The following is a 25,467-nucleotide window of genomic DNA, read 5'->3' as shown; positions in this document are numbered from 1 at the left end:
TGAAGCGTGGCAGCTTCCTATTGGCCGGTTTCAAAAGAAAAAAGGCGTGCATCCCTTTTTGTTTCAGATGGATCTGGTGTGTCCTTGTCTACGCGCGTATGATGCACCCTCTTGGTTCCAACCTTCAGATCTTCTTCTCCTCAGATCCAACGTACGCAAGCTGGCAGTCTACCATGGTCACCATGCGCCTCATCACACTGGATCAGAGCTAAGTTTTTCCAAATTTTTTTATTTATAATTATGCAATTCTTTTGTTTTGTTTATTTATTTTATATATATATATATATATATTATACAAAATTTCTTTTTTTCTTCTAAAAAACTTTAAATAATTTTTTTATCAAAATAATTATTTTGTTTTAAAGTCTCGATTTTTTCGATTTTATTTTAATTACTTTAAAAGATAGTTAAAAATTGTTTAAATTGTTTTTAATGAATAAATTATTTTTAATCAATTCAATTAATTAGGTCATAGACCAATAATTAATTAAATCCGATTTTTATTCAATTTTCACTCGATTTAATATTTGCAAGAATTAACTGTACACTAAAAATATTTCTTTGTGCTTTTCTTTTCAGGATTATTATTAAACATCTTCCGACAACGTGCCACGCCTCTTACGAAGCTAAGTCCCGACTTTATCCTTTTTATTTTTATCATTTAAATATTTATTTGCATTATAAGATTGTTATTAGGGTTAAAACCTCGAAAGTCAATGGACTCTTTTGCACTCACGTACCTTGCCTATTTTTGCCCACTTTTCAGGGTTTACCTCGAGGCTACCTCCGACTACGAACCATATCAGATCAAATCAAAAGCTAAGTCTTATTTTATGTTTAAGTATTTATTTTGTCCTCTTTTATCAAATTAGGTTTAGCCTTAATTGTCATTGAATTGATAATACACTCACCCCTTCGTGTTTACTTTTCCTTTTCCAATTTTTCAGGGTTAGCCAACCGCCAAAGCTCAATAGTCGGTAACCCTAAAACCCTGATTTACCCTTTTATAATTATTACTTGTTTAGACCTATTGCATTATTGATCCGCTGGTTTCTTTTTCCCCTTCCCCATATTAATTGATGTGGTTAGTAATCCTAGGGAGTGATAACTTTGAATTGAACTCAGAATAACTAATTATAAGACAATTTCTGAATTAATCACATGATTGTTGCACCCACGCACCTTTTATGGTACCCCTCTTGTTGCCTGTTGCCTTGTATTTTTTGTAGAATAGTCTTGTCCCTCGAATACGAGGATACCTCAGCCATGTTGCCTCGACTAATGCAAAGATCATAAGTCCCTAATGATGTTGCCTTCGATACGCTAAATATGATCTCGTCCCTCGGAAGTTGCCTACGAAGTGTTGAGGTATCCTCTGGTTGCCTAACGAAGAAGGCTATTCTGATCTTTCCCCTTAGACTACCTGCCCTTCTATGGCATGGGACAGTCTTATGGCAAACGATAATTTGATGACCCGTAAATATCCAAACGAAAGACTTCCTGCCCCCCTTTTGGTATGGATAGACCCTTTCACCCTGAAAGGCTAAAAAACGTTTTTCATCTAACCAGGTAATTGCTCTTAATTGCCTTGCTCTAAAAAATCTTTTTCTACACTTTTTTCATAAACGATCAATATGGCTACGCTCATTTACGAGTTAAAGTCTGTATTCTCTTCTTCTACATTTCTTTCAAAAGAGCAAAGCAATTAAGAGCCCATGGATAACCATGGATGCAAAGGGTGCCTTACACCTTCCCTTTGCATAAATTACCCCCCGAACTCAGTTTTTATTTAAAAGGTTTTTCCTGTTCTTTTAGCCTTTCTGATAATTTGGATAAAATAAAAGTCGGTGGCGACTCTTGCTTAACCGCGACATTTCAAATAAAGTCAGTTCACCGTATTACAGAACTGGCGACTCTGCTGGGGATAAGATTTCGAATAAAAGAGGGGTTACCTTAAAAGCTTAGGATTCACTTTAAAATGTTTTCTATTGTTTGTTTTGCTTGCTTTAATTTCCAAGGTTGTCTTGGGTATTATGCTGTGTGAAAGATCCTACACCCGGATCTAGTGTACCTTAGGTATGTGGCATGAGACCAGGGAGGTTGTACGACATGTATCGTTATGGTTGAACTGGTGGCCACCGTTAGTGCGACACTTTGGTTTGTCCTGATGGCCCTTGAATCTGATCGAGGAGACATTTGGCTACCGCGTGGTGTCATGAGCATTAATTCGCCTTTAGAACCTTAGTTGAACTTGACTTTGACTTATAAGAAGTAGCGAGATGGCTGGCTTTGGATTCCTGACTGAAGCCGGTTGATAGTCGATGCTACACTCATTGAGATTGGACTTTAGGGATGCTTTTGGCTGGCCGATTGAGCGCTATGTTGAGACAATGCCCGCGAGAAAGATCAGGGATATGAGCACCATAGAACCCGGTTACTTTTTAGGACAGGTTGAACCAACTAAACGAAAGGAAGGAGGGTATATACCTATGGACTTCATGCAAGCCTACCCTTAAGGAAATTGTGTGACTTGTTTGTGTTTATTATCTACGTGGCATCATGACATCATGGCATATCATATCCACTAACGATTTCAAGGACCAAGAAATTTATCTTTGTACTGTTTTGTAGAACATGGCTTTTGTTACTAGGGATTATGTACGACTCAACTTCGTGGGGATACCTTCTGAGCTTAAGGAGCTTGTCTTATAAGTTCCTGGAGATTCTAAGTTTGCTGAAAGACATGGTTATCTACTCCGACTAGTCACCTTTCAATTTGAAGAAGATATGATGAGAGTCTTATGCCAATTCTTTGATCCCGAGCATCATTGCTTTACTTTTCCAGATTATCAGTTGGTACCTACCTTGGAGGAGTTCTCGGATTTACTTGGTATACCCATCTCTGATCAGTTACCCTTCACTGGTTTGGAGAGCACTCCAAAACCTGAGACTATTGCTGTTGCGCTACACCTAAAGATATCAGACATTGCTTCCAACTGGGACACCAAGAATGGGGTCGAAGGTCTCTCAGCCAAATTCTTATTTGGGAAAGCTCGACAATTCCTGAAAGCCATGAGTTACCATGCATTTGAAGATATTTTGGCTTTATTGATATATAGTTTGGTGTTGTTTCCTAATCCTGATCAATTCATTGATGTGCATGCAATTAAGATCTTCTTGACTCACAATCCGGTACCTACATTACTTGGAGATATCCTACACTCTCTTCACTCCCGCATCATGAAGAAGCGAGGAACTCTTATGTGTTGCACACCTTTGCTAGCTAGGTGGTTTATTTCGCACCTCCCTCGTTTAGTAGTAAGAAATGATCAAAAGATGCAATGGTCCCAAAGAATTATATCGCTTTCTCACGCAGATATCCGTTGGCATGTCATATCTCAGAAGTACGTCACTATTATTGATCATTGTGGGAAATTCCCCAATGTGCCACTCCTTGGCATAAGAGGGGGAATTACCTACAACCCTTCATTGGCCCTACGACAGTTTGGTTATGCTCACAGAGATGGTCCTCATCACTTGATTATTGAAGGGGTTGTTTTCAACTATGAAGAAGATGTTCTAAACCAACACCGAGAGTTCATACGCGCTTGGAACAAAGTGTACAAGGTCGATAGCAAGAGTTGGGGGCAAAAGAACTCCCTTCCTTCAGAGCCTTATCTCAGATGGGTGCGCACTCACGCTCAACATTTTGTCATGCCATACCCCTATGTTAGACCTGTGATTGTTGAACCTGAATGTGAAGAAAAGGTTTCGTTGGTTATTCTCCATCCAGACATGCCTACCGACTTAGAAGAGCTACAAAAATCATGGGTTCAGTTGAAAGAAGAAAGAGATACTTTTGAAGCTCAATTCCGTGCAAAAGAAAAGCAAGTGTTAGAGCTCACAAAATTACTTCATGTGGAGCAAGGCATCAACAACTTCATCGGATCAAAGAGAAGGCGTCCATGGGAGACTTGAAGAAGTTTTATCTTATTATTATTTCTAGTTGCTTATTATTTATTTGTTTCCTTTTGTAAAGCCTAAAAGTGGCAAAGAACTATAATTAATTACAATTTAATTGTTACTAGTAAAATTTGTTTCTTTTCTTTGTTTAAACAAATTTAAATTTCAAGGTCCTTGAAAACATTGCATATGCATAATCATATCATTCATAAACATTACATCACAGGTTTTATAAAAGCAAATACCTCATCTTTCCGCTGTTTATTTCAGTGAGAAAATGGATCTCGAACAATCTGTCAAAAATCTTCAGGCTCAGAATAACCAGTTCCAAAAAAAAATCTTTCACTTGGCCAAGGGGCAAGAAGAATTGAAGACACTTCTGATCAAGAAGGAAAGGGATCAACATAGGCAGCAAGATGGTCAAGATAAATGGAAATCCAAACCCAAGCGATCGTTCGCTCCGTTGCACATGCCACTGTCTCAAGTTCTGCAACAACTGCTCAATCAGAACATGATAACCCTGTTACCTCCGTATTCAATTCCTACAAATCCTGCTCCTGGGTACAAGTATCATGCGAGATGTGCCTATCATTCGAATAGTCTCGGTCATGATACAGAGGATTGTGGACCGTTGAAGCATAAGATCCAAGATTTAATTGACGACAAGATCATTGACTTCAACTCACCTGAGAAGTCCTACGTGGCTAATACTGTGTACAACCAGAAAGGTCGAGATGAACACAACTAGCAGGTTAGGGGAGTTCTAATCTCCACGCCGGCATCACAACCACAACGTAAACATAACGCGCCTAAAAGATAATTCACAAAGATCAACATGACTTTGGATGAAGCGTTGAAACAGATGCTGAAGAAAGGGCTAATTACTTTGAGGGGTCCTCCTCGGAATCCTAACACTTTGTCTCATCAGTATAATCCTAATGCAATGTGTGCATATCACTCTAATAGTCCTGGACATGACACCGACAATTGCTGGACATTGAGGAACAAGATTCAAGACATGATCGATGCTGGTGAAATTGAATTCAATCATCCCAAGACTCCTGCAGTGATCACTGCGCCCATGCCTAATCACGACAAGACAGATTAAATGTCTAGAAGGATGAACTTTTTAAATCATTAGGTTTACTTTCATTTGCAATTTCTTTCCTGTTTGTTTGAACATTCGACTTATGATAGACCTTATCTTGTTTTAATAATCATCATTAGTGCAGTGCATATGTTTGTCTTGAATAAATTATTTCGCTATCACTCATTTTAAATTGTGTATTTACTTTGTATATGTTTTGTGATATTCGACTCCTGCTAAAGCTGTATACCTTTTGAGGGAGGATGACGAAAACGATACCGCAACCTCATACAGTATGCTTTTGAACAGAATATGCTAACGATGTACAGGCATTGTTTCAATTCCTAAACAGTGGAGATATAAGGATGTTAATCCCTCGTTAACCCCTTTGAGCCTAAGGAGTAAAAGTTTCTTTCCTGTACTAATTAAAACCCTTTATCATAACCTGGGGCAGGGTAATTACTCAGTTAACTAAGTTATGCTAGCCATTGCTTATACAAATAGTGATGGATTCCCGTAACCATTAAGTCAGGCAGTCGACATATATCAAAAGAAAAAAGCTATTAAGTCAAAACCTATGAAGGAGACTTATCAAATTGAAACATCCCGCTGACTGTAAACTCAAAAATAAACAGTTCAGGCAAAAGTTAGGGATAACAAAGTCAAAAAGGAGGTTGCTAAAAATCCTCGATAAAAGAAAACATTTAAGAAGAGGTCATTACAAATCCTCGACCAAAGCAAAGGAATTACCAATAAGGATGACTGACTGTCCAAACAAACTTCTGGTGCTTCAACCACCATCAAATATAAATGTTAATACTGCAAGCTTCGCTAAAACTAAAACGCAAAGTTAATTGAGCATAGGATCGAAGAACATCACGAAGATGGGGATGGGTATAAATAAATTTTTGAGCCATTATCCTTTGTTTCTTAAAACTGTGAACCAAGCCACGTTACAACCCTTGAAAGTCCTAACTGAAGCATGGTTAGTCCGAAAGCGTACTGTCACCAAAAAGGTATCCCGACTCCTTAAGGTTTACCACAAATGCTGAGTTGGTATTTCATATTTTTACAAACACCACGTTTTTACAAATATCACGCTTTTACATGTTTTAATGTTTTTTAAAAACTCAAGATAGACGTATGCATTGCATCTCATGAATTCATTATTAAACATATTCGGCTACATGATTTCAAATGTTAGCAACAGAAAGAATTTGCACAGGGTACAACTAATGACTGAAAGTTATCCCGACAAACAAGATTACTCCAAGAAGCAATGTCTCCTACGTATACAAGGGGCATGGCACGTTTTGCCCAATCAATCTGGGGCAATCAAGTCAAGATTCCGAGAATCTCTCAAGGATGCCAAAACAGTCAGGGGCATGCATCCAAGAAGATCTGAAGCTACTTCCCAATCAGCATGGACATTGTCCTGGGCCTATGACTACTAGGGGCATGTCGCCCATAACGCACATCTCATAAAGTCCTCACGAGGCGAATCTTTTCAAAAGTTCCCACTAACAGGGGCGAACCTATGCAAGTCCAGTTTGACATCTTGACCAATACTTAGTGGTGTGTCCTAATCAAATCCAGGAATCGTAGTTACTATAATACTGGGGGCAACTTTCAAGGCACTCATGTCTCCCCATAGAGCCGGGTTCACAAGATTATATCCCCATAGAGTAATCATTAAGAAGAGATCTTCAAATGCTCTCGTCCCGACAAAGACATGGCTCCCCAACAGAGTTTACATCTCCAACACTTTGCTCTTCTCCAACATGGTTTATTAATATCTCTAATCCCCAATCAGGATACATCAAGTTACCGATCATCCCCAAGCAGAGATCATAAATCCCCAGCTGAGCATCTACAAGATAAGATCAAACATCAAAATTACAATGACATGGAGATCCATCTTCTCAATCAAGATATGTCAAATAGCATAGTCATACGTCATAAATCATAAACATATTCATACATCGCATACATTACCTCATAACAAACTCATGCATAACATACAAAGTTTCTCATTTATTTTGAGGGACTCATTACATAACACATGCATCATGACATTGCATAAAAAATTGCTATACCTATTGCAGAATACAGGTACAGACAAATGAACGAAATCTCCAAATTTCCAAGATCTAATTCAGCTACTACGAACGGTACTGACACGGTCAACACTCGGAGATCTAATTCATTTACTACGAACGGTGATGACACGATCATTCTCAAAGATCTAATTCAGTTACTACGAACGGTGCTGACACGAAAAGAGATCTAATTCTATCATCACGAACGGTGTAGACACGATCATCTTCCCAAGATCTAATTCAAGTGCTACGAACGGTACTGACACGATCAACCTTTAAGAGATCTAATTCTATCATCACGAATGGTGTAGACACGATCATCTTCCCAAGATCTAATTCAAGTGCTACAAACGGTACTGACACGATCAACCTTTAAGAAATCTAATTCCATCATCACGAACGATGTGGACACGATCAATTATCATTTCCAAGATCTAATTCAAGTATTACGAACGGTACTGACACGGTCAACCCCAAAGATCTAGTTCATCTACTACGAACAGTAATGACACGATCAACACTCAAACAACTACTTCTTCAAGTTCAGATACATGACTTATCTACATGCTCATCTAGGTGGCATCTCTAAGCCCATCCCCCGATGGTACAAATTTCTGGGTATTCTAGTGTTCAATCCTCTTCCATCTTCAGATACCGACTGGCATACAAGCCATTCTACATCTTCAGGTTTAAGAAAATTGAACAGGGGCAGCTGTCATACCCCAAAATTTGCCCATCTTATTTCTCTTATTCAAATTCAAATCAAGGTATAAAGCTCAAAGACACCCTCTCCTAAACAAAGTTCAAAGAATTAGGGTTTTGTTGTTCTGAGAAGAAATCAATGGATCAAAAGCTCCAAGGGATCCCATATGGTCTATGATACTCCACACTACCTCCATGACAAATTTCAGGTCTCAATTCAAAAGATTGATCACTCAATTGCTCAGAAAGTCAATAGTCGACTAGGTCGACCTAAAAGTCAACTATGGTCAAAGTACAGTCAAAACTCCTGATTTTTTGTCAACATCCTTATATTGAAGTATCATTCAGCATTTGATCAAGAATGGATCATGGTTCATCAAGGAAAGATCAGAAATCAACAATTCCAAAAGTTTCTAAATTAGGGTTTTCATAGGAGAAAGTCAACTCAACTTTGACCAGCCATAACTCCTACATGGAACATCATAAATTTTCTATCCAAAGCTTATTTCGAAGGAAATTTGATTCTCTACAATTTTGTGTCTCACAAGCCAAGGCTAAAAATGCTTCATTTGGGAGATATGGACCAAAACATCATAGGTCCTTTTCAAAAGTTAACCAAAAGTCATTTTTTTTAAAAGGACACACAAGGAGCATGGAAAATTATTTTGAAATGAGACCAAAAACACTGGTTAGAGGACTCTTCAAGGTTTCCAAAAAGTCCTAGAACTCATCCATACCCTAAATATTGAGGGAGATATGCCTTGTCAAAGTTGACTAATTTTGGAAGAAAGAATATGAAGCAAAAGGCCTTAAAATAAGTTTCTTTGCAAATGTGCCCATATTTTTAAGATCCAAACTCTTTCCTTATGATATTGGGAGCCCATAAATCATTTTTCACGAATTTATTTGGTTTTAATTAATTTTATAGGAATTTTTATTCAATAAAATTAAAGAAAATCAAAAGATTTGAAAGAAAATTGGTTTTGAATCAAATCCAATCCACATTCACTCCAATAATCAATAAAAATTCGTTGCAAAAGAAATTTAAGGAGATTGGACTAAAATTGATAAAAAATAGAAATATTAGGAACCATATTTTCAATCAATTTGCAAAGATTGGAATTCAAAGATTTCTTAAGATTCAAGGCCAAAGATTCACCCTAATTCCTTCCAATATATAAACATAACACTCTCAGATCACAGGGTTACGAAATTCTGAGCCCAAGAACCCTAAACCCGAATTTCAAAACTCAAGAAAAATCCAAGTTCCAATTCCTAATTGCAGATCGATTCAAGTGCTTTTGTTGATTGCAATACATTCCAGGGATCACAAGGAAGCTCTTCCAATCGAATTCGAGACTCTGAACATCAAGAATCGTCTTCCATAACTCACGGTTTGAGCACTTTTAAAATTGTTCGATTTTCTTTATTCATGAATCATCAAAGCATTTAACTCATGTATTCGTGCTTAGCATCATATAATTGTCGATTCTGGATGTTTAATTGAGTTATGGTGTTGTTATTAGCAAGATGCCATAACTAGGGTTTCGAAGCTTTTTTAGGGCTTTTTGATACAGGTTCTTTTTTACCAAATTAAGGCCATAATCAGGTTTGTGAGAGTCATACGAACATACTGAAACCCTCGCAAAAAATTTATGTGCATGTTTGGGCCTATTCGTTATTTTGCAGGTGTTAAAGGGCATTGTTTTTTAGCGCTTTTGTGAAAAGCGCTGTTAAAAGTGAGGGTCTGAGGAAGAAGATGAAGCGTGGCAGCTTCCTATTGGCCGGTTTCAAAAGAAAAAAGGCGCGCATCCCTTTTTGTTTCAGATGGATCTGGTGTGTCCTTGTCTACGCGCGTATGATGCACCCTCTTGGTTCTAACCTTCAGATCTTCTTCTCCTCAGATCCAACGTACGCAAGCTGGCAGTCTACCATGGTCACCATGCGCCTCATCACACTGGATCAGAGCTAAGTTTTTCCAAATTTTTTTAGTTATAATTATGCAATTCTTTTGTTTTGTTTATTTATTTTATATATATATATATATATATATATATATATATATATATATATATATATATTATACAAAATTTCTTTTTTTCTTCTAAAAAACTTTAAATAATTTTTTTATCAAAATAATTATTTTGTTTTAAAGTCTCAATTTTTTTGATTTTATTTTAATTACTTTAAAAGATAGTTAAAAATTGTTTAAATTGTTTTTAATGAATAAATTATTTTTAATCAATTTAATTAATTAGGTCAGAGACCAATAATTAATTAAGTCCGATTTTTATTCAATTTTCACTCGATTTAATATTTGCAAGAATTAACTGTACACTAAAAATATTTCTTTGTGCTTTTCTTTTCAGGATTATTATTAAACATCTTCCGACAACGTGCCACGCCTCTTACGAAGCTAAGTCCCGACTTTATCCTTTTTTATTTTTATCATTTAAATATTTATTTGCATTATAAGATTGTTATTAGGGTTAAAACCTCGAAAGTCAATGGACTCTTTTGCACTCACGTACCTTGCCTATTTTTGCCCATTTTTCAGGGTTAACCTCGAGGCTACCTCCGACTACGAACCATATCAGATCAAATCAAAAGCTAAGTCTTATTTTATGTTTAAGTATTTATTTTGCCCTCTTTTATCAAATTAGGTTTAGCCTTAATTGTCATTGAATTGATAATACACTCACCCCTTCGTGTTTACTTTTCCTTTTCCAATTTTTCAGGGTTAGCCAACCGCCAAAGCTCAATAGTCGGTAACCCTAAAACCCTGATTTACCCTTTTATAATTATTACTTGTTTAGACCTATTGCATTATTGATCCGCTGGTTTCTTTTTCCCCTTCCCCATATTAATTGATGTGGTTAGTAATCCTAGGGAGTGATAACTTTGAATTGAACTCAGAATAACTAATTATAAGATAATTTCTGAATTAATCACATGATTGTTGCACCCACGCACCTTTTATGGCACCCCTCTTGTTGCCTGTTGCCTTGTATTTTTTGTAGAATAGTCTTGTCCCTCGAATACGAGGATACCTCAGCCATGTTGCCTTGACTAATGCAAAGATCATAAGTCCCTAATGATGCTGCCTTCGATACGCTAAATATGATCTCGTCCCTCGGAAGTTGCCTACGAAGTGTTGAGGTATCCTCTGGTTGCCTAACGAAGAAGGCTATTCTGATCTTTCCCCTTAGACTACCTGCCCCTCTATGGCATGGGACAGTCTTATGGCGAACGATAATTCGATGACCCGTAAACATCCAAACGAAAGCGTTCCGGCCCCTCTTTTGGTATGGATAGACCCTTTCACCCTGAAAGGCTAAAAAACGTTTTTCATCTAACCAGGTAATTGCTCCTAATTGCCTTGCTCTAAAAAATCTTTTTCTACACTTTTTTCATAAACCATCAATATGACTACGCTCATTTACGAGCTAAAGTCCGTATTCTCTTCTTCTACATTTCTTTCAAAAGAGCAAAGCAATTAAGAGCCCATGGATAACCATGGATGCAAAGGGTGCCTTACACCTTCCCTTTGCATAAATTACCCCCCGAACTCAGTTTTTATTTAAAAGGTTTTTCCTGTTCTTTTAGCCTTTCTGATAATTTGGATAAAATAAAAGTCGGTGACGACTCTTGCTTAACCGCGACATTTCAAATAAAGTCAGTTCACCGTATTACAACTGGCGTTAACGTGCTTCTGGATTCCCCGTACATGGGTGCGGGTTTTGCATACTTGTTTGTATACTTTGTGTATTTGATACACGACGAGTCCTAAGGTGGACAAGTCAATGGTGGATTCGGTATAGCATGTACCTTGTAGACCCGAGTGGACTCATAGGATAGGAGGACTCACTGAGATTTAGTAATATCATCCCATTCCAAATCTTATTTTTCAGGTGGTTCGCAGCATGATCAAGGTAAAGGCAAGATGGATTAGTGCTGACGATGTAGATGGACGTCTTACCTCTTATCTTATTATCGTGCTTGTTTTTTACTCGTATTTTGAGACATTGTACTAGCTTTTGTGTGGTATTATTTTGGCCCTGATACATTCGGCTTATGTACTATGTACAATACGAAGTACCTTATGTTCCGCTGCTATATACTTTCATGTATCATATGATGATGTTTTATGTACCATTATTAGCATTACATACATATTATTCTAGACATATATGTCTGGGATGTTACAGTTGGTATCAGAGCAGGTCGATTCTTGGCATTGCTCGACACATCATAAAGCAGTACAATCCTGCCTCATATGTGTAAATCGACATTATTCCGTATGTCTTACTATGGCATTGAACTTGATCAACTGAATTCCATGTGTAGGACAGACAGAAAAAATGGCTGAGCAACACAGAGGTCCCGGAAGGCCCAGAACAAGGAATGTGGAGCCCGGGCAAGAAGTGGGAAATGCAGGTATACCTTGGCAGCAGATAATGCAACAGATGCAATGGTAGAATCAGATGATGATGCAGATGATGCAAAGTATGCACAGGTAACAACCTCCTGCTCCAGTTCCCGTTCCACCAGTTGCAACTGGACCAGATTTTCGTGCTTTCTTCAGAATGAATCCTCCAGAATTTGTGGTGGTCTAGATTTGGTATTGGCTCATGATTGGTTGGCTGTAATGGAGAGAGTGTTTCAGGCCATCCAATGTACTGAAGAGGAGAAGGTCATCTTTGCAACTCAGAAGATGACAGAACCTGCTGCTAGGTGGTGGAAGACGGCGTCTACCATCTTCACTACCCAAGGGATTCCTATGGACTGGCAACACTTCAAAACAGCATTTCTGGAGAAGTACTTCCCTAACAGTGTACGGACTCAGAAAGAAAGAGAATTTCAGAACTTCAAGCAAGGCAACATGTCAGTTTCGGAGTATGATGATAAGTTTGAAGACCTGGCTGATTACTCCCGACAGGCTGCCTATGCTCCTGATGAACTATGGAAGATTGATCAGTTCATGATGGGACTAAGGGCGGACATTGCTCATAGTGTATCATAGAGAGTTCACTACTTATGCTGAGTGTTTGAGGCAATGTTATGTTGCTGAAAACAGATTGAAGAGGGTTCAAGAAGAGAGAAGTCAGAATAGGGCAAGTTTTAGAGAGCAAGGAAGATCAGGACAGTATCTAAAGTCCCGCAACTCTCCGACAAAGAAGAAGCAGGATCATGGTGACCAGTCATCTCTACCTCCTCAGTGTGATAAGTGTAAGAAAAGACATCGTGGGAATTTTAGGCCTTTTGGAGCTGCTTGCTATGAGTGTGGTGAAATGGGCCACATGGCTAGGCATTGTCCAAAGAAGAAAGCTCCTGAGAAGACCACGGGTCGTGTGTATACCTAGGATGCAAGGAAAGCAAAGGGAAACAACAATCTCATTGCGGGTACGTGTTACGTAAACAACCAACCTTTGTGTGTTTTAGTTGATTGTGGGGCTACGCATTCTTTTATCTCTAAAGAGTGTGTTCACCGACTTGGGTTGGAAGCAACTCCTCTACATAATCCTATGGTCATTTCCTCGGCTACAGATGATTCTATGGAAGCTCGGCTAGTTTGCAAGGATTGTTTTATATCTTTTAATGGTCGTGATTTTCCGATCGATCTGATTAGCTTACCTCTCAAGAGAATCGATGTCATTCTTGGAATGGATTGGTTATCTCCTAATTCAGTGTATATTGGCTGCAAGGAGAAGGCTATATTCATTCCTGCAGAAGAGACTACCTCCGATGATGCAATTACCAAGTTGATTGAAGGTACAGTCAGCATGGTTAATTATCTCTTTTCTCAAGAAAGATCCTTTCTTTTAGTTCTTTCCAAGGAACCTTCTGTAAGGGTGGAATTTTCTGAGATTCCAGTAGTGTGCGAATTTCCTGATGTATTCCCTGAGGACATCACTTCTCTTCCTTCAAAAAGAGAAGCGGAATTCATGATTGACCTCGTTCTTGGTACTGCCCCTATCTCTATAACTCCATATCTAATGTCTCCTATCGAACTCAAAGAATTGAAGAGTCAGTTAGAAGAACTCCTAGCTAAGCATTTCATTCAGCCCAGTGTTTCTCCATGGGGAGCTCCTATTCTTTTGGTGAAGAAGAAGGACGGATGTATGCGTTTGTGCATCGATTACCGTCAACTGAACAAGGTTACCATAAAGAACAAATATCCCTTACCACGAATTGACAACCTCCTAGATCAATTGAAAGGAGCCAGTGTGTTCTCGAAGATTGATCTTAGGTCGGGGTATCATCAGATTCGGGTAAAGAGCTCAGACGTGCCCAAGACTGCATTCAAAACTCGGTATGGTCATTACGAGTTTTTAGTTACGCCTTTTGGTGTGACTAATTCTCTGGCTGTTTTCATGGACTACATGAATCGAATATTCCAACCGTATCTGGATCAGTTTGTGGTGATCTTCATTGACGACATCTTGGTGTATTCTCGTTCTCCCGAAGAGCATAAAGAGAATTTGCGGATCATGTTGTCTACTCTTTGAGAGAAAAAATTGTATGCAAAGTTCAGTAAGTGTGAGTTTTGGATATCCGAAGTGAGTTTCCTTGGTCACGTCATCTCTGGGGGAGGCGTGGAAGTGGATCCTTCTAAGGTAGAAGCAGTGGTGAATTGGGATCGACCGAAGATCGTGACAGAAGTCAGAAGCTTCCTAGGTCTGGCAGGTTATTATTGGAGGTTTATCATGGGATTTGCTAAATTGGCCTTACCGTTGACGAAGCTTACCCGAAAGGAAATTACTTTTGAATGGGACTCTGAGTGTGAGCAAATTTTCTAGAAGCTTAAGGAGAAGTTGACTTCTGCACCGGTATTGGTGATTCCGGATCCAAACCGATCGTACTAAGTGTTTTGTAATGCGTCTAAGAAAGGTTTAGGCGGAGTGTTGATGCAAGACGGTCAAGTCATGGCTTATGCATCTCGACAGTTGAGATCTCATGAAGAGAATTATCCTACCCATGATCTTGAGCTTACTGCAATAGTCTTTGCGCTTAAAGTGTGGCGACATTACTTGTATGGAGTCCACTTTGAGATGTTCAGTGATCATAAGAGCCTAAGATACCTTTTTTATCAGAAGGAGTTGAACATGCGACATAGAAGATGGATGGAGTATCTTAAGGATTATGACTTTGAACTGAAATACCATCCAGGGAAGGCTAATAAAGTAGAAGATGCCTTAAGTAGGAAGGAATTTCGGGTTGCAGAGTTAATGATGTTAGAACATGGTTTATTAGAGAAGTTTCGAAACCTTAACCTTCAGTTCGAATGGACACCCAACGGTGTTCTGCTTAGCAATTTAAGCATTTTAAACGAGCTTCGGGAGAAGATCCGGTTAGCTCAGGGGTGTGATGCAAAGTTGCAAGCGGACGAGAACCTTCCTGATTTTTGTAGAGCAGCGGATGGAATTCTTTTGTTTCAACAGAGAGTTTGTGTACCAAATGATCATGAGTTAAAGCGTATAATCCTTGACGAAGCACACAAGAGTAAATTTTCTATTCATCCCGGTTCGACCAAAATGTATCAAGATTTGAAGAAGAACTTTTGGTGGCTAGGAATGAAGAAAGAAATTGCAGAATACGTGACGTTGTGTTCTATCTGTCAACAGGTTAAGATTGAATATTAGAGGCCAGGAGGGATGTTGCAACCTCTGGAGATACCGGTATGGAAATGGGATTCTATCTCTATGGATTTCATTGTGGGATTACCTCGTGCCCGAGGTGGATACGACTCCATATGGGTGATAATAGACAGGTTGACTAAGTCTGCTCGCTTTTAACCTGTAAAGACGACTCACAAGGTGATTCATCTTGCAAGACTTTTCATAGCGGAGATTGTGCGGTTGCATGGTGTGCCATCCAGTATAGTGTCTGATCGAGATCCAAAGTTCCCTTCGAGATTTTGGAAAATGTTCCATAAGGAATTAGGGACTAGAATGGATATGAGTACCTCTAATCATCCTCAATCTGACGGACAGACGGAGAGGACAATCCAGACGATTGAAGATATGTTGAGAGCTTGCATTCTGGAAGAAGGTGGTGTTAGAACAAGATTTGTTCTGATCAATATTCTTAGTTTTGATGATAACAAGGATATGAATTTTGTGTGAGATAATGTGGTACTCTAATACATTGCAATTTCCATTTCAGGAAATATATAAAGAGTATGCACAAATCAGCGCTCAGAAGCTTTGTCTCAGAAGGTTCAGCATGCAACATCAGAACATGGTCTGGCAAGACATCAGAAGATGGTCAAGGCAGAATCAGAACATGGGTCTATGGAAGCATCAGAAGAACTTGAGATCAGAAGTAGAAGCACTGAAGTTCTCATGGTATCACGCTCAGAAGCACTTCAAGGTCAGAAGACAAGAAGATGCTATGCACCAAGCTGTTTAACTCTGATGATATTCAAATATTTTATTCATAAGCATCAGATCAGAAGAAAGTACAAGTGGCAGGCTACGCTGACTGACAAAAGGAACGTTGGAAGCTATTAAAGGCAACGTCAGTAGACACAGCGTGAACAAGGCTCGAGGTAGTTGACAAAAGCGTTGAAACATTAAATGCAATGCTGTACGGAACACGCAAAGCATTAAATGCGCTCAACTGTCATCTTCTCAAACGCCTATAAATATGAAGTTCTGATGAAAAGCAAGGTTAACAACTCTGAACCAAATTCTGTGAATATTAACTTGCTGAAACGCTGTTCAACTAAAAGCTCAGAAACTTCATCTTCATCAAAGCTCACTACATTGCTGTTGTAATATATTAGTGAGATTAAGCTTAAACGTTAAGAGAAATATCACGGTTGTGATTATAGCTTTTAAGAAGCATTGTAAAACTCTTATTTGATTACATTAATTTGTAAGTAACTAGAGTGATCAAGTGTTGATCAGGATACTCTAGGAAGTCTTAGCTTGTGTCTAAGCAGTTGTAATTAGAGTGATCACGTGGTGGTCAGGATACTCTAAGAAAGTCTTAGCTTGTGTCTAAGCATTTGTTCCTCGAGTGATCAGGTTGTGATCAGGATACTCTAGAAGACTTAATCGCGGACTAAGTGGAAAACCATTGTAATCTGTTGCGATTAGTGGATTAAATCCTCAGGTGAGGTAAATCACTCCGTGGGGGTGGACTGGAGTAGTTTAGTTAACAACGAACCAGGATAAAAATAACTGTGCAATTTATTTTTATCGTTCAAGTTTTTAAGACTACACTTATTCAAACCCCCCCTTTCTAAGTGTTTTTCTATCCTTCAGGTGGGAGTTGGAAGGATCATTTACCTTTGGTGGAGTTCGCGTATAATAACAGTTACAATGCTAGTTTAGGTATGGCTCCCTATGAGGCTCTATATGGGAGGAAGTGTCGATCTCCCGTATGTTGGGCCAAAGTAGGGGAGAAAAGTATTCTTGGACCAGAGATTATACAAGAAACCACTGAGAAGGTCAAAGTGATTCAGGATAATCTTAAGAAAGCCCAGGATCGACAGAAGAATTATGCGGACAAGCGAAGGAGGCCTTTGGAATTTGAAGTTGGAGACCACGTGTATTTGAAAGTCACCCCGAGATTGAGATTGGGAGGACCCTTCAAGACGCGTAAGCTTAGTCCAGGATACGTGGGACCTTATCAAATTGTGAGTCGGATAGGCGAAGTGGCCTATCAATTGGCATTGCCACCTTCACTATCCGAACTACATGATGTGTTCCATGTATCCCAGCTCCGAAGATTTGTGCCTGATGCTTTCCATCCTATCCTACCGGATTCTGTTACCGTGGAACCAAATCTTTCCTTTGATCCACAACCTTGCCTTATCTTGGAACATGCTAGCAAGTCTCTAAGGAACAAGGAGATACCTCTCGTGAAAGTGTTGTGGGATGAGACGCGTCCTGAGGAAGCTACGTGGGAGCTCGAGTTAGAGATGCGGGAATCCTATCCCCACTTGTTCTGGTAAGTTTGAGTTCGAGGACGAATTCTATTTAAGGGGGGGAGAATGTAATACCCGATATTATAAATTGTCCAATTACTAATTTTAAATTAAATTGATATGAGTAATGGACAAATATAATACATATTCTTGCTAATAGGTTCATTATATTAATTATGCCAATTAGTAACAATGAGGGTAGTTTGGTCATTTCCTCACTTAAATAAGAATAAGGGCTTGTTTGGTTTCCTCATTTTCCCTTGGTCAAGCAGAATTTGGTGAAGAGAGTAGAAGAAGAAGGGAAAATGTGGAAAGAGAGGAAGAGGAGAAGAAGCCATTACCATCTTCACTTGCATGCACCAAGAACCATCTCCAATCTCTGATTTTCGTCCCAATTATCTCATTTCCAGCTTCATCCTCTTCATCTAGGTGAGTCCATAGTTAGATACTTGGGGTTTAGTGTTTGGGAGAAATTAGGGGCTAAGGGTTTTGAGCTTAATCCATAAATCCTTGTTGAATAACATGTTTGTGATGATCAATATTGTTCATATATGTTATAATCTGGCTATATATGTTGTTAATCGTCACATTTTGGCGAAATGGGAGGGTTTGGATCACCCTTGGCAGAACTGGTGCGTTCTGCATTTTTCTGAGAAATCGCTACTCTGCTAAGCGGACTCAGGTCGCTTAGCGGATGCTGTTTGTGATTCTAGAAAATCGCGAGTCCGCTAAGCGGACACAAGCCACTAAGCGGAAGAACGTTTGAGCTCCGCCATTAGAAAGCCCGCTAGCAGTCTGCTAAGTGGACGGTGCTGTGCAGAATTTTATTCTTCTTTCCCCCGAGTGCAATTTTGGTTTCTAATCTGAACCAGGCTCCTCTCCGACTATTATTATACATCTGTTGACCGTGTGTACGGTAAATTATGACATGTGGACTTATGATTCCTATTATATGAATGTGTATGCATAACATGAGAATTGATGATAACTCGATTTATGTGGATGTCTGGTTAGGCATGAGGAGACACAATTGCATGTGATGAATCATGATAGATATTGCTTCCCATTGTTTCGGTTAAACACTCGGGATTGGATGTATTGTGTGATTTAACGCTTGGCGTGTGGTGTATGCTAGAATCGAAGTGGGCCAATACTAGGTGGTAAGTCGCGTGCCGTAAAGGCTATTATCGGATGTACCATTGCGGATGTACTTGTGAGGGTCTATGAGGCGTGTCTCACTTACGGAATACATCGAGCGTTCTTGGTACGATAGAACACATTTGAGCTATCATTGCAAGTGTACTTGTGAGAGTCTTAATGGCGTTTTCTCACTTGTGGAATACACTTGGCGTTCTTGGTATGGTAGAGTGGTGATGCTACATAGGCAATATCACCCGGATAACTCACCTCTAGTGGTGCCATATAGGCTACACCACTAGGCTCCTACCCGGATGGGCTTGTGTAGTCAATTAGGCGTCTTCGCACTTGCGGAACCCATATTGCGTATGGATGATGACGGGGTTGTGACGCTTTGTAGGCAATGTCACTCTGTTCCCAATTTAGTTCGGATGACTCGTCACGGATGTGATTCAATGTAGGATGTATCTGCCTCATCTAGCGATGGTCTTGTGCGAGCCTCTTTGACAATATGCACTTGGTTACTCACCAAGGGTGTGTTCCGCAACCTAAGTAAACTGGCGTTAACGTGCTTCTGGATTCCCCGTACATGGGTGCGGGTTTTGCATACTTGTTTGTATACTTTGTGTATTTGTGACACAACGAGTCCTAAGGTGAACAAGTCATATGTTTGCTCCGTGCCTGTACCGGAAGTGAGGATTAACCCCGAATCAATGGTGGATTCGATATAGCATGTACCTTGTAGACCCGAGTGGACTCATAGGATAGGAGGACTCACTGAGATTTAGTAATCTCATCCCATTCCAATTCTTATTTTTCAGGTGGTTCGCAGCAAGATCAAGGTAAAGGCAAGATGGATTAGTGTTGATGATGTAGATGGACGTCTTACCTCTTATCTTATTATTGTGCTTGTTTTGTACTCGTATTTTGAGACATTGTACTAGCTTTTGTGTTGTATTATTTTGGCCACGATACATTCGGCTTATGTACTATGTACTGTATGAGACATATATGTGTGAGATGTATCATTATTAGCATTACATACATATTATTTTAGACATATATGTGTGAGATGTTACATTTATAATAAATTAAGGGTAAAATAGGAAAGAAAATAGGCTACAACAAAATCATATTTTATATTGTTATAAATATATTCTTGGCCGTTGGCCTTAATAAAACAAAGTTATTTTTATTTTTACCGTTATTATTATTTTTTATAATACCTTAAATAATTATCGGACAGGATTTTATAAAACAAAAAATATCTATAAATGTATGAAAAGGAAGGAGGAATGGAGTTGTATTTAAATCATCGAGCGCATACCCTAATTCCTTTATTATATTTAAACTGCAAAGAGTAACTGCTTCACCGCACTTTGTCTTTCAATCCCAACAATCACAATCTAGGGTTTTAAAATTTCCCTCAAAACCCTAATGGCAGAAGAAACCGCTCCACAAGTCGTTGACACTGCCACTGCCGTCGTCGATACCAACAACACCGACGCCCCCGCCGCCGATACAACCAACACTGTTGCCGCTACTGTGGACATGGAGGTTGAAAACCCTGCTGATTCCAAGGATAAACGACCGAGGGAAGAAGAGGAACCCAAAGAAGATGATATCGTGTCGAAGAAGGCTAAAGTGGACGAAGAAAAGTCAGTAGAAGAACAAAGGTTGGAGAAGTTAGAGAAAAAAGAAGACGAGGAAGTAAAGGAAGTATCTGTAGCTGTGAAATTGGGACCCAAGACCTTTGGTTCTTCCCTGGAAATGTTTCATTACTTCCACAAATTTCTTAATGCTTGGCCTCATAATCTTAATGTTAACAAGGTATTTCTTCAATTCCTTCTCTATTTTACAATTTCTGAAAGTTTTGTTTGACTAATATAATTTATATGAAAATTTCAACCTAAAGTAATAGAAGTGGCTTAGAGCTGTTGTTCCAGAAGAGCTATCAACATCATGGTTTTAATTTGCGGCTGCTGGCGTTGCCACTGCGGCCATTGTAGTTGCTGCGATGAGCATGGTGAATTTTGATTTTGAGATGTTTTGAAATACACCATTGAAAAACACTTTATGTTAATATTTTTCATTATATCAGATGTAAATTGAGTTTTTGGGTTATCAAATTTTGAGTTATGATGAAAATATTTGAAGAAACATGGACGGAGTTGTGTGAGGTCGGATGCATGATTTTAAATCACACCGTAACTGCAATGTAACTGCAATCCGATGCGGTTGCGGAGAACCACCATATCAACAACCACCACATCAGCAATATTGCTGTCTCAATTGCGGTTGTGGACCACAATTTAAAACCATGATCAAGAGCACTGGCATCTCTAAATGCATGATCAGCCTTTACAGATGCAATCTTAACTGCTATATGGGAATTGAGAATCTTCAACTATAGCTCTAATTTAGTGCAGAGAGATAAAATCTTCTAATGTTTGCTCTTTAGGTAGATTTTTTCGAATGCGTAGCTTCAAAATTTGATGCTCTGCCCTAAATTTAGCACTATTGAGTCTGTTTGCTTTGTACTTTGAGTTTTTCTAATGTAGAACTTGAACTTCAAAGTTTAATGTTCAGCTTACATGTTCAATATGTGTTTTGCCTTCTTTTTGCAAGTAGAACATGTGCTATTTATCACTATCTACGATGGAATTTTCCTTGCAAAGGTTTTCTTAACTGCATTAAAATTAGTTGTCATTGAATGTGTTTTGGAATTCCCTGTAAGTTCTTCCAACATGTGGCATGGTATAGCGACAATGATGTTGATAACTCAATTTCACTGCTTATTTTATCACGTGATGGTGTTGAAATGTTGAACTGTGTGAAAAGAAAACTTGTTGTCTAATGCTGCAAGATGTTTTACCTACTCAGTGTTTATAATTACAATGTTTATAATTACAATGATTATTTCGGTTATACCATGTTCATTGATCTTCTGCAAAGTTACATATAAATGCCGATCTTGCAGTTTTAGCACTTAAAACATAGATGCCGTGGCTGTAACAAACTGCAATTTAAAGCCTTGATTGGATATGATACATTTTTTATTTTACTGTTGTTCTCTGTTTTCTGTGATTTATGGTGATTTTTCAGTAGTTGCAACTCTAATTTTCTTCTTACTGAATCCACATTGGCTTGTTTCTGTATTGTAGTATGAGCACACAATGTTGCTGGAATTGCTCAAGAATGGGCATGCAGAATCTGAAAAAAAGATTGGTGCAGGGGTTTGTGCTTTCCAAGTTCGCGAACACCCTCGCTATAATAGTAGGTGCTATTTCCTCATCAGGGAAGATGACACTGCTGATGATTTCAGCTTCCGTAAGTGCGTGGATCACATAAGTCCCTTGCCAGAAGGGATGCAATTGAAATCCGAGGGTAACAAGAGGTCTGGTGGTGGTGGAGGAAATGGTGGCAGAGGAAGGGGTGGAAGAGGAGGTGGTCGTGGTGGTCGTGGAAGAGGAGGAAGGGGGAGATATTGATTACGATAGTTACCTGTGGTCAGTATTTTATTTTGATATCTAAAGTATGTTTATGTACACTTGGCTGGTGTATTTCTTGTTTTTTGCTAATTACTTGATAATTATGATTTTGGTATTATGGTTATTTATATATTTTGAGAAAATTCTGATCTACACCATGACTCTGATTTTGAAAAGGGTTGGTAATCGAACAAACTGAAATGGTTTATAATGTGTTTGAGTACACAGTGCCAACACATGTTCACTTGAATCTACTCTAATATATTTGCTTGAATCTAGTAGCTGCGTCGAAGTTCTGAATTATTTGCTGGTTGCCCATCCAAACAGTGGCTTAGTCTAGACTTGATATGAAATGATTCGGTTCATGGCTGAGTTTGAAATGAACTATTGTTTCACAGCAATTGATCCATTCAACATGCTAGTTAATAGTTTTAGGGAAATGAATTTGGAGTTTGAAATGCCTCCTTAAGTTATAAATCTGCCATAATAAAAAGATCCAAAGACAACAACAAAAAATAGTGGAACTGTTTTGTTTGCATACAGCATCAAATCCAAGTCCTAGTTTTATTCACCTAGTGTTTCTGGATATAATATTAATCTAGCGAGTTCATGAAACGAATGAGCTGAGCATTGCTTTGTTTAGATTTGCTTCATTATTTAACAAGTTGAATTAGTTAGTTAACGTGTTGAGTGTCGAATTAAACTTTCAGAGAAAGAACGACAGATTAGTCTAATGCTAATAAGGTTTGCGCTTGTTTAGGGTCCCATATAATAGTGTTGATCCCTGAAACGAGGCCTGGCTGAACCTATATTTTCTATTAAAAAGAAAAAAAATAGTATAAATGAGTTGTGAAATATTTAGGAAAATTTAAAAGAAATTGGTTAGAATTTTCTTGCACAAGTTAGTTTGGCTTAGGGGTGGACAAAAAATTGAGGTTCACTCCAACCCACTTTAATCGGAGAAAATAAAAGGCACAGACAGTTTAGAGTGGTTCAGCGGGTTTGACACGTCACCATTTTGACGGGATTTTTTTTTGGGCAACTAGTAACAAACCCGTGCGTTCGCACGGGTTCTGGTACGGGACACGCATTTGTTTCAAATGTATATTTTTTATAAAAAAAAAATATTTGGTACCTGTGAAAAATAATAATTGAATGTATAGAAAAATGTCTGGTATCCGTGAAAAATAATAATTTAATGTATAGAAAAATGTTTGGTATCCGTAAAAAAATAATAATTGAATGTTTAAAAAAATGTCTGGTACCCGTGAAAAAATAATAATTGAATGTATAGAAAAATGTCCGGTACCCGTGAAAAAAATAATAATTGAATGTTTAGAAAAATGTCTGGTAACCGTGAAAATATAATAATTGAATATATAGAAAAATGTTCGATACCCGTTAAAAAAATAATAATTAAATTTATAGAAAAATGTCTGGTATCCATAAAATTAAAATAAATTGGATAATTGTTGAGTCCTATCTGCTAATGTTTTTAAAAATCTAAAAATACAGAAAAGAATTAAATTTAAAAATAAACAATTTTTTAGTAGGTTTATTAAAAATAAATTATGGTTTGAGAACTTCATAAATAAGAAAAATAATTTAAGTATATTATATTTATGTTTTTCTTAAAACGAAGAATTTTTGTTAAAAATATTATAGAAATATAGTTAAATATGGAGATCTGATAAAAATTTATTTTCTATATAGATGTCTTTTCTCTCTCCCAAAAATTAGCAAAATTAATAATGCACTTACAATATCTTCGATTTGTGAACTAAATATAATACAATTTCAAATGAGTCTTTTGTTATAAATTTATTAATTTTCTACAAACTATAATTAATTTATTCTTAAAAAAAATTGTTTCTTCAAGATAACTTCAACATACGTTACCTTTTTAACTCATCTGTTATTACAATCAAACTAATATTTTATTATTATTTTTGTTCATAAAATATTATAATCACTTATATCTTAATCTGTGCATCTGTTATTGAAATAAAAAATTGTTTCTTCAAGATAACTTCAACATACGTTACCTTTATGAAAGACACAAATTTATTTCTTTTTTATATTTAAAACAAAAGGCCAAGATATCAACTATTATATATTTATTTACTATTTATAAAAATAATATATATAAGTAGTGTACATCCTCATATTTAATTCTTTAAAAAAAAAACTTTTAATATATTTAATTGAAAAAAAATTGGTACATGAATTTCACGGATTAGATTTCACGGGAGAGTTTGACTACGATTCTCTCATATAAAAATTTCACAAAAAATAAATTGTCTTCATAGTTTGGAGGACGATCTTAAATACCAATAAATTAAATATATGATTCACTGAAATTCAATGGAGAGTTAAAAAAGGATTAGGATTTGATTTAATTCATAAATTAAATATGATTTTTCAATTTATTTATTTCAATCTAAATAAAAAATTAACTACACACAAATAATTATAAAATGCATTAAATATACTTTCTTTATTTTTCATGAAAAACACAATTTTAGTGCTAATAAGAATTCATCTTTAATTTTTCTTAACCATCATTAATTACAGTTCCAAATGATAACGAATAAAATATGTAGTATAAATTAGACAAGTATACTGTATATATAAACTTCCAATTAAATTATTACCATTTTTATTATGTGACTCTTTACGTGCCAAATATTTATGTTTCAAATAATTCAAGCATGCTTCATTTCGTTTTCCAATTTAATTATTTTGATTCTCAATGTTAATTGTAGCTAACAAGTCTTAAATGCATTACTTTTTAACAGAAAGGTCGCACGTGAAAAAAGAAGAGTCACAAACACCGCTTTTGAACCACAGTCCTTTCTAATTTCTTCCGCACAATGTTATTTATTACTTTAAATATTAATCATATTTAATCATATTTGACATAAAGTCTTTTCCCAAACCCTATTATACTTCCAACAATTTTTCTCGGTTAAAGAAATTAACATATTGGAAACAGAAAATTAACCTTTTGACATACCTTCCATACAATATCAACAAATATATATAGTACCT

The 25,467-nt window shown here is 37.4% G+C and overlaps 3 protein-coding genes across 3 annotated transcripts; all 3 read left to right on the top strand.

Annotated features, from left to right (window-relative positions):
* Nucleotides 1-12,322: 12,322 nt before the first annotated feature.
* LOC131659333 (uncharacterized) lies at nt 12,323-13,214 on the top strand. The gene is made up of 2 exons (XM_058928541.1): nt 12,323-12,828; nt 12,929-13,214. Exons 1-2 carry the CDS (start codon nt 12,323-12,325, stop codon nt 13,212-13,214), a joined length of 792 nt encoding a protein of 263 aa, XP_058784524.1.
* A 162-nt stretch (nt 13,215-13,376) lies between these two features.
* On the top strand, nt 13,377-14,360 carry LOC131659332 (uncharacterized). The gene is made up of 3 exons (XM_058928540.1): nt 13,377-13,623; nt 13,678-13,971; nt 14,188-14,360. Exons 1-3 carry the CDS (start codon nt 13,377-13,379, stop codon nt 14,358-14,360), a joined length of 714 nt encoding a protein of 237 aa, XP_058784523.1.
* Nucleotides 14,361-20,227: 5,867 nt separating this feature from the next.
* Nucleotides 20,228-22,569, top strand: LOC131662568 (protein EMBRYO DEFECTIVE 514-like). The gene is made up of 2 exons (XM_058932382.1): nt 20,228-20,755; nt 22,090-22,569. The coding sequence occupies exons 1-2, from the start codon at nt 20,363-20,365 to the stop codon at nt 22,414-22,416; spliced, it is 720 nt and encodes a 239-aa protein (XP_058788365.1). The 5' UTR covers nt 20,228-20,362; the 3' UTR covers nt 22,417-22,569.
* Nucleotides 22,570-25,467: the final 2,898 nt, after the last annotated feature.

Source organism: Vicia villosa, linkage group LG3 (genome assembly GCF_029867415.1).
Source record: "Vicia villosa cultivar HV-30 ecotype Madison, WI linkage group LG3, Vvil1.0, whole genome shotgun sequence".
NCBI classification, from domain to species: domain Eukaryota; kingdom Viridiplantae; phylum Streptophyta; class Magnoliopsida; order Fabales; family Fabaceae; genus Vicia; species Vicia villosa.
This window is presented reverse-complemented; position numbering and strand designations above follow the sequence as displayed.

Excerpts from the sequence above, each read along its gene's own strand:
- LOC131659332 (XM_058928540.1), top strand. The coding sequence starts at position 13,377 with ATGGTCATTTCCTCGGCTACAGATGATTCTATGGAAGCTCGGCTAGTT. Across the intron at positions 13,624-13,677 it reads AATTACCAAGTTGATTGAAG|TTCTTTCCAAGGAACCTTCT; the intron begins GTACAGTCAGCA and ends CCTTTCTTTTAG. Across the intron at positions 13,972-14,187 it reads GGTGAAGAAGAAGGACGGAT|TTACGCCTTTTGGTGTGACT; the intron begins GTATGCGTTTGT and ends ACGAGTTTTTAG.
- LOC131662568 (XM_058932382.1), top strand. The coding sequence starts at position 20,363 with ATGGCAGAAGAAACCGCTCCACAAGTCGTTGACACTGCCACTGCCGTC. Across the intron at positions 20,756-22,089 it reads ATAATCTTAATGTTAACAAG|TATGAGCACACAATGTTGCT; the intron begins GTATTTCTTCAA and ends TCTGTATTGTAG.
- LOC131659333 (XM_058928541.1), top strand. The coding sequence starts at position 12,323 with ATGGTAGAATCAGATGATGATGCAGATGATGCAAAGTATGCACAGGTA. Across the intron at positions 12,829-12,928 it reads GAACTATGGAAGATTGATCA|ATTGAAGAGGGTTCAAGAAG; the intron begins GTTCATGATGGG and ends TGCTGAAAACAG.